General features: G+C 43.4%; 1 protein-coding gene across 2 annotated transcripts in view; it reads left to right on the forward strand.

Annotated features, from left to right (window-relative positions):
• Positions 1–310: 310 nt before the first annotated feature.
• kcnip3b (Kv channel interacting protein 3b, calsenilin) overlaps positions 311–9,347 on the forward strand; it is a 35,836-nt gene continuing 26,799 nt past the window's right edge. For both annotated transcript variants that reach the window (XM_016528520.1, XM_016528521.1), the window contains exon 1: positions 311–438. In XM_016528520.1, coding sequence (XP_016384006.1) covers positions 361–438 — 78 coding nt within the window. In that variant the 5' untranslated portion in view covers positions 311–360. The remainder of the gene's footprint in view (positions 439–9,347) is intronic.

Consider the following 9,347-nt stretch of genomic DNA (forward strand, 5'->3'; position numbering starts at 1 on the left):
AGAGCACCAAGATGGATAAATCTGTCCATTAGGAGAATTTAAATAACTTTTACAGTTTTATCAGGGTCTATTTGTTAGGCAGGAGATTTATGGTCAGCCTGTGAGGGCGTCCGTGTTTCTGATCTGCCCTGTCTGGAGATTAAATCTGGATCAGCCCGAGGAGAGACCAGCTTGACTGCCACAATCCACAATTGGAGATGATCTTATCTCTTTAAAAATTGCCTCGAGTCGACGGCTGGGATGAGTCTCTCTCTCTCTCTCTCTCTCTCTCTCTCTCTCCATCCTCTGTCACTAAAATAATCGAGCGGGATATTCTTCTGTTTTCACATCTGTCTACGGAACCATCAAAGCAGACAGTAAATGAGAGCGCGCTTGAACAAGGATCCCTCAACATTAGTTTATTTAATTATCAAAACAGACAACCTGAACATCATGCAGGTAAGATACCTGAGATGAATGCAAAGAAAATATTTTAATCTAGGTTATGTTAATAATCCATTGATCTCCAACTAAAAAATGTTGTTTTAGGGATTATAAACAGAAATAACGCGTTCTGATAAACGATTTTGAAAGCAAAGAACCTGATCTACTATCTATCTTTCTGTGCCTTTCACTTAGAAGTGTTTAGAAACTTTAATCCAGTCCGCGTTTTCTCAGATATAGGAAATTCTGTGCGTTCGGAAATGGTTACACATTTGGTTGCCGCCTACCATTAATTAATTCATTATGAATTAAATATGCACAATACATAAAGTTTAACACACGTGTTTTAACCTTTATGCATTGTGCATATTTAATTCTTTCTCTTCTTAAATAAATTTTTCTACACGTAAATGTTGGTTATGTCACTGATAAACAGAGATAAAATTAGTTGAAGGCTAATTCCTATTTTACTTTCTTTTAACTTGCTTTCTAACATGGTATTCAATCACACTTTCTACTAAGTGGAATCTAAAGTGTGTGCGTTTTTGTGACAAATCAGGACATAAATTTGTATAATGACAAGGGTATGACATAGGTATTACAAGGAGAAGGTGACTTTTCAGGACATTACCCCATGTCCCCACTTTTCAAAACGCATATAAATCACACAGAATGGAGTGTATTGAAAATCTGAAATAGCACAAAGTTTCCTGTGAGGGGTAGGTTTAGGGGTAGGGTTGGTGTAGGACAATAGAAAACAAACCTGTGTGTGTGTGTGTGTGTGTGTGTGTGTGTGAGAGAGAGAGAGAGAGAGAGAGAGAGCGAGAGAGAGAGAGATTTAAAGTGTATTAAATTGTCTTGAGAGGAGCCCTAAGCCATTTTTTATCTACAAAGTTTGTTGGATGGTGACTTTCATAACCAGTAATCTGATTATTATGTAACACTGTGCCTTCTTTAGACTACTTTAGAACAGCCTGTGTCAGGAATTTGATATCATGCCCTTCATGTCCTTGGGTTAACGTAATATAAGAGGTTTTGGAGGAAACAGGGAAAAGGGCCAGAAATAAATATTTCAATATCTGTACCAGATTACTACTGGTATTTCAGTTTCTTAGGCCAGTCAACTTCAAAATGAGAGGACTGTAAGGGAATTTGGGGAAATGTTATACACATTTTCTTTTAATATTTTACATTGTAACATTGAATATCCCCACCACACTGGTAATATTTATAGTTGCATACACAAATACTCTCTTATCCACTTAAACATAGATGTGCCTGACAAGAAAACAATATAGACACAGATGACCTATGACAGCAGCAGTGATGGCTTATATAATCATTGGCGAAGGAACAATGTGTCCATATGTCTGTTTCTTGAGTCTGTCATTTTCGATTGACACTTTGATAGCAGGGCTATTCAGTTCCATTCCTGGAGGGTCACAACTCAGAGAGTTTAGTTCCAACCCTAATTTAACACATCAGAGCCAGCCAATCAAGATTTTCAGGGTTACTTGATTACTGCATGGAGTTGTGTTTGATTAGGGTATCAGGATTAGAATTAAACTCTGTGAGTTGTTGCCATCCAGAAATGGAAATGAATAGCCCTGATTTAAAGCATGCCCTCCTTTGAAGAATTTATTCTCTTGGAACACTCAGTAACCAGTATTTGATGAGTTAGCAAGGATATTTTCTTCTCTTGGTGTGGAATGTTATGTCAAAATGAGAAACCCAGGGATTGTTTACAGTTTGAAATCATTTTGGTACTGTGTTATTTTTAAAAATCCAGCTGCACTGCACAAAAAAATATTTTCGAAAATGAGCCAGATTTGTGTTTCCCATGTTTTTATTTTTACCTTTAGCCAGTTATTTAAAGCAAGTATTCTATTGCTGGAATATCAAATGTGACACTTGCATGACATAAGAAGTATACCATTGGCTCATCTTGGCCAACTCCATGGTATCCGTGTATATTTGATCATTAACAGACAAAGAAAGAGGAGGAAGGAAATGAGGTTCTTCTTTGGTTCCTGAAAAAAATTAGATGCAGCTTACACTGGGGGGCCTCTGTTTCTGAACTGATGTAATGTTGCCTCTCCATGCTGGCAGACTGATCTAAAATTCAAACACAACATAACTCTAAGTTATATTTAATAATTCAGTGAACATTCTGTTAAATTCTAAATAGGAAAATTTCTTACTCTCTGGTCTCTGAGAATCTGTCACAAGAAACACCCAAAGTATAGCCCAAAGGCAACATCATTGGGCGGGCAGAGAACAAGAAGACTGATTGTCTGTCACTGTTGGGATTTAGACTGTGAACATATGCACATTTTCAAAGTGTCAGAAATAAAGTTTTCAGCATTGTGGACCCCAGACCTTAACCATGATTCCAAACTTGCATGTGAATAAATTTTTGGACTAATTTGCTAAGTGTTTATTTGTTAAAACAGAAGCCTTGGTTTAATGCAGAGGTTTGCTCCCTCCTCAAAACATGAGATGCTGCTTTCAGGGGAGGTAACAAAATTGAAGATAAAGCATTGAGGGAAGCCAGGAACAACCATGCTGCTGGGGTAGAATAAGCCAAGGTCACATATACCCAGAAGATCCAGGAACACCTGGAGAACCACCAGCAGATGACCAGATGCTTTCTGTCACAGCAGCTGAAGTAAAAAGGACTCTGTATAGAGTTAAGGCCACTGACCCAGATCGCATCCCCTGGATGCTGAAAGGATGCTTGACCCAGCTGATTGTTGTTCTTACAGACATCTTTAACATCTTACTAGCACAATCTGTGGTCCCAGTATGCTTCAAAACTGTCACCATTATCTCTATGCCAAATAAATCATCAATAACCTCCCTTAATGTCTGTCACTCTGTAGCACTTACACCCTTTGAGAAATGCTTTGAGCAGGCTGGTCATTACTCACACAAAAACCATCAACCCACCCACACTGGACCCCTTACAGTCTGCCAACAGACACAACCGCTTCACTGTGGATGCCATGTCATATGTCATCCTGGCCCTCGTACACTTGCAGCACAAAGGCACTTGTCAAAATGGAGTTCACTGACTTGAGCTCAGCTTCCAACACCATTATACCAACACACTCTGCAACTGGATCATGGACGTCTTGACTGACAGATCTCAAGCAGTAGGGGTCTATAAGAATAGATTGCACTCTTTCACTCTAAACACTGGTGCCCCTCAGGGCTGTGTTCTTCTCAGTCACTTACTGTTTATGTTATTTACTCATGGCTGTGTTGCCCAGCATCAGAACAACCACATCATAAAGTTAGCTGGTGACACAACAGTGGTGGGCACACAAAACAACATGACAGTGTACAGAGAGAATGTGATAGACCTTAAGGTGTTGGTGCAGTGACACAATCTCTTAACTCACAATAATCCATCTCCACCTACACATCAATTAATGAGTATGTTTACATGGACAACAATATTCTGATTTTAACACGATTAAGACAATACTCTGATTAAGAATCTACCATGTAAACAGAGATTTTTGATTACCTTAATCCGGCTGTACTAAACTGAGGGCCAGTTATTTAATGTTCATACAGTTCTTTGTATATGTGTAATGGTTAATTCGCTGTTGTTATTTAGTCAGGCGACAGTCACACGCCTATTGTTAGGACTCAGAAGGTGCAAAGGACCCGGATGCTGACGCAGTTTAGTACAGTTAGAATCGCCATTGCGAGACGATCCTAACGGTGATGATAATGCCAATTCTCCCGCAATATTGAGTAATCGCATGTGTGCGTGCATCAAAGAGTAAGTTTGTTGCTTCATTATACTGTGTTTACATTTGATTGTGAATTAGTCTTTTAAGACGTGCTTATCGCATCTGCCGAGCACATGTGTCTGTAAGCTAATCTAGCCAATCTTATACGATCGCTGTAAAGACATATTTTCAGTGTTAATGTCATAACAAATGCAGATATTATTCATTTGCATATTGATGTTTTATCAGTGTGTATATTTATACTTTATTATTGTTGTTTCTCTTTCTAGAACCACACTCAATTAAAACTGTTTAAGTTTGCAATGAGTGGTCTATGAGTGGTGTGTGCATCTAGCTCCTCCTAAACGGACATCGCTTAAGTTAATTGTTCTGATCGGACCATTTTTGGTGGTTGCCACCGGGTATTAATTAGCACCTAAGAGCTAAACAATTCTTTAAATGGTCCTTCGAGCCGGATCGGCAACTTCTGAATTAATATAATGTCCATACATAGTGAGGAGATTAGTGATGCTACAGTTCGCTCCCGACGCCGAACGCAGATGCCAAGGTACCTTGATGACTATGAGGTGGATTATGTGCCAGAGCAGCGATCAGTACACACACCTTTAGACCACTCCAACGTAGGAGAACAGCTAATAGGGGCTACAGGAGGTCCATATCTACCTCACAACACCCTGGTTGCTGGCATTGATCACTTTCCTGCCTATGAGGGGAATCCACACTTCTCACCTGAAGCACTGCAGATGCGCCTCAAGGATCTGGAGAAAGAGAACCGTCAACTCAGACGCGACCTCAGTGAACACTCTGCAGCTCGCACTCCAAGATCAATGTCTCCATCTCAACTATTTCATTCGCCTAGACATCTGACGCCCAATATAGAGAATCGAATATCTACCTCACCGTCACACCACAGAGTAACGTCAACAAGAGATCAAAGAGATCCACGTTATGAAGGAGAAAGGTCAGTGAAAATCAGTGAGGATAAGTTGCACGCAGAACGTCAACGTGATAGAATAGATGAGATCACTCTTGAGCTTCAGAGGATGAAAGCGAGTTCCAAGCAATCCAGATCAACTTCGCCATCGCCAGAGCGTGCAGTAACACCCCAGAGGGCTGAGCATGCTGATGAATGCTACCATCACCCAAGACGTCCATCCTCACACTATTACAGCCCTACCTCCAGGCAACAGAGACCATTTGTGCCTTATCATTCCTCATCGCCATCCAGTCAAGAGAACACTTATCGTGGTCCAACCCCTACCATTCCTAACTTCACCAAAGAGGATCCACGTGAGTTCGCCAGGTTAAAGGTAGCTCTTGACAATCTCCTGCCTGCTGACGCTACAGAGCGCTTTAAGTTCCAAATATTGATGGACCACTTGAAGTTTGAGGAAGCATTGCTCATTGCTGACTCCTACAGTAACAGCAGGTACCCTTTCACTCATACCATGCAGGCCCTAACAGAAGTCTATGGGCAACCCCATCAACTTGCACTTCAACGCATTGCTGTTCTGATGGATGGACCCAGCATAAGAAGTGGTGACACCAGAGCATTCAGGCTTTTTGCACTGAAGGTGCGGGCCCTGGTTGGAATGCTGGATCAGTTAGGAAGTCCTGGACGTACAGAACTGACTTGTGGGTCTCACGTCTCCCGCCTCCTAGCTAAACTACCTCACGATCTCAGAGCAAACTTTAAGAGGTATGTCAATCCACTCAAGACACCTATCCCTACCTTGCTTGAATTTGCAGAATGGCTGGAGTATGAGGTGAGGGTGCAAGAGGACGGTACCCAGTTCAGTATTGACCCTGGTAGAGAGAGACAGAGCTTCCGCAAAGACCAGCAAAGAGTGCCTAAAGGATCACACAAATCTACTGCCATCTTCCATGGAAGTGAGCAAAGTCCAGTTTCTAAGGCTGAATCTGTTTACCGGAATACAGTTTCTGAGGTGAGATCACTAGAGAAACCAAAGAAATACTGCCCCTTCTGTAATACAACTCAGCACTATCTCAATCAGTGTTCAAACTTCAAGCTGCTGACCAAAGAGCAGATCGTTACATGGATCAGATCCAATCAGAGATGCTGGAAATGTGGGCGTGATCACCAAGCAGGTCAGTGTACTCTTAAGGCGAAATGCAAGAAGTGTCAAAGGAGACATCTAGAAATTCTGCATGAGGCCAACAATGAAATGAGTGCTAATGCTACCAAAGAAACAGGAGAGATCACCCAGTCTACCAGCACCACAATAGAAACTCTGTATGTCGATCGACCATCTGGCAGCAGTAGAGTGTTACTGAAATTGTGCAGAGTCATCATACGCTTCAACTTCCAAGGGCTGAGCTTGAATGAATATCTTCTTCCTGGGCCAACTCTGGGTGCGACCTTGCTGGGAGTACTTCTCCGTTTCCGAGAGTATGCAGTAGCCATTAGCAGCGACATAAGGGGGATGTTTCATCAGGTGCGTCTCCTACCAGAAGACCAAGCATTCGTGCGATTCCTGTGGCGAGACCTGAAACCAATCAACGCACCTGATGTCTACCAGTGGTCAGTGTTACCATTTGGTACCACGTGCAGCCCGTGCTGTGCAACCTTTGCTCTTCGGAAACATGTTGCTGATCACAGCCAACCAGCCAGTGAGGTACGAGTATCAGTAGATCGTTGTTTCTATGTGGACAACTGGTTGCAAAGTGTTCCCTCTCTTGAGACTGCCAGACAATTAGTTGATGACATGCAACATCTGCTGGTCGAGGGTGGATTTGAACTGCGCCAATGGGCTAGTAACACTCCTCAACTGCTGCAACACCTGCCACAGCAAATCAGGTCAGAGAACCATGAGCTTCCTACCCAATTGAAACGCTCTAAAAGAGATATCGCCATCTCAGAGGCCTACCTCTTCAGTCAATTGACCATGCGAGGCCATTACTGCTCATTGGGTCAGATTACCCACAACTGATCACCCCCGTTGAGCCAGTTCGGTTGGGACCCCCCGGAGGTCCAGCAGCTGTGAAAACTTGTTTGGGATGAACACTCCAAGGTCCATCAAAGTTCCTTGAACACATACCACACACACAACAGTGCTTGTTCACATCTGCAAGCCTTGCACCTAATGATCTATTCAGTCAAGTTGAGCGGTTGTGGCAGATGGACATCTTGCCCTACCAAAATGAACGGCTTGTGACAAGGTCAAAGCAAGATGCAGACGCTATGCGCATGCTGGAGGAGAAAACAATGAGGGTTGAAGTTGAAGGTGTGCAAAGATACGCTACCCCCCTCCTGTGGAAAACCAGTCCTCCACCTCTAGCTGCTCCAAAGGAAGCAGTACTGCCTCATTTGCGAAGGACTGAAAATCAGCTGGCACAGAGCTTTGAGAAATCCCAAGTGTACAAGTCTGAGATAAACAAGCTGCTAGAATCAGGCTATGTGAAGAAAATTCCCAAATCCACAGCTGTACAGACTCCAGGATGGTACATTCCACACCACATGGTCCACCACAACGCAAAGAACAGGATCGTATTCAATTGTTCTTTCAACTTCCAAGGGCTGAGTTTGAATGAATATCTTCTTCCTGGGCCAACTCTGGGTGCGACCTTGCTGGGAGTACTTCTCCGTTTCCGAGAGTATGCAGTAGCCATTAGCAGCGACATAAGGGGGATGTTTCATCAGGTGTGTCTCCTACCAGAAGACCAATCATTCTTGCGATTCCTGTGGCGAGACCTAAAACCAATCAATGCACCTGATGTCTACCAGTGGTCTGTGGTCAGTGTTACCATTTGGTACCACGTGCAGCCCGTGCTGTGCAACCTTTGCTCTTCGGAAACATGTTGCTGATCACAGCCAACCAGACAGTGAGGTACGAGTATCAGTAGATCGTTGTTTCTATGTGGACAACTGGTTGCAAAGTGTTCCCTCTCTTGAGACTGCCAGACAATTAGTTGATGACATGCAACATCTGCTGGTCGAGGGTGGATTTGAACTGCGCCAATGGGCTAGTAACACTCCTCAACTGCTGCAACACCTGCCACAGCAAATCAGGTCAGAGAACCATGAGCTTTGGTTTAGTTCAGACAAGGCCGACCCCCAGGAGCGCACACTAGGACTCAGGTGGCAGTGCAGATCCGACACCCTTGGTTATAAACATGGCCATGTCTTAAAAACTGAGCCCACTATGCGACACATATATAGCATCCTTTCCAGTCAGTACGATCCATTGGGATTCATCACCCCATTTACCACTAGAGCTAAGATCATAGTCCAGAGGCTCTGGGACAAAAAAAGAGAATGGGATGACCCTGAACTGCCCACAGACCTCAGAAATGCATGGCTCACATGGGAAGACGAGCTTCCACAACTTTCCTGTGTCACACTGCCCAGATGCTACACTACAAAGGTAGATCCCTTGATCAGCTCAAGAAGTGTGCACACATTCTGTGATGCCTCATAGCGAGCGTATGCTGCTGTAGCCTATCTCCGCACTGAAGATAGCAAAGGACAAATAGAGGTGTCATTCTTGGCAGCTAGATCACGAGTAGCTCCAAAGAAGCAGCAAACAATCCCCCGACTCGAGCTATGTACTGCTCTAACTGGAGCACAATTGGCAGTAGTTCTGCAAAGAGAGCTCACACTAGAAATTAGCAGTTTCAGATACTGGACTGATTCTACAACCGTTCTCAACTGGCTTCAATCAGAGTCATGCCATTTTAAAGTGTTTGTAGGAACTAGAGTTGCGGAGATTCAAGAGCTAACTGATTCACATTTATGGTCCTACGTGCACTCACAAGACAACCCTGCTGACGATATTACTCGTGGCATGTCACTGGCTCAGCTAGCTGAACCTACCCGCTGGAAGAATGGCCCAGAATTTCTGCAGAAACCTCCATCGTCTTGGCCCAAACTGCCCAACCTAGTGCCAGCCGACACCTCAAAGGAACTGCGTAAACCAGTATCCTTCCATCTTCTAATAACTCAGGGTGACCAGCATTCAGTCAATGCATCTCAATATGACAACTTTCAAGAGCTTGTAGATGCAACAGTCAGATCTCATCATGGGGCGGCCAGTCCCACAGACACTGTCACTGCTGACACATATAAGAAATCCGAGCTCAGAATCATTCAACAGTCTCAAATGGAGAGTTTTCCTGACGAATATGCTCAGCTTCAAGCAG

Source organism: Sinocyclocheilus rhinocerous, unplaced genomic scaffold, assembly GCF_001515625.1.
Source record: "Sinocyclocheilus rhinocerous isolate Xijiao unplaced genomic scaffold, SAMN03320098_v1.1 scaffold603, whole genome shotgun sequence".
Classification (NCBI taxonomy): Eukaryota; Metazoa; Chordata; class Actinopteri; order Cypriniformes; family Cyprinidae; genus Sinocyclocheilus; species Sinocyclocheilus rhinocerous.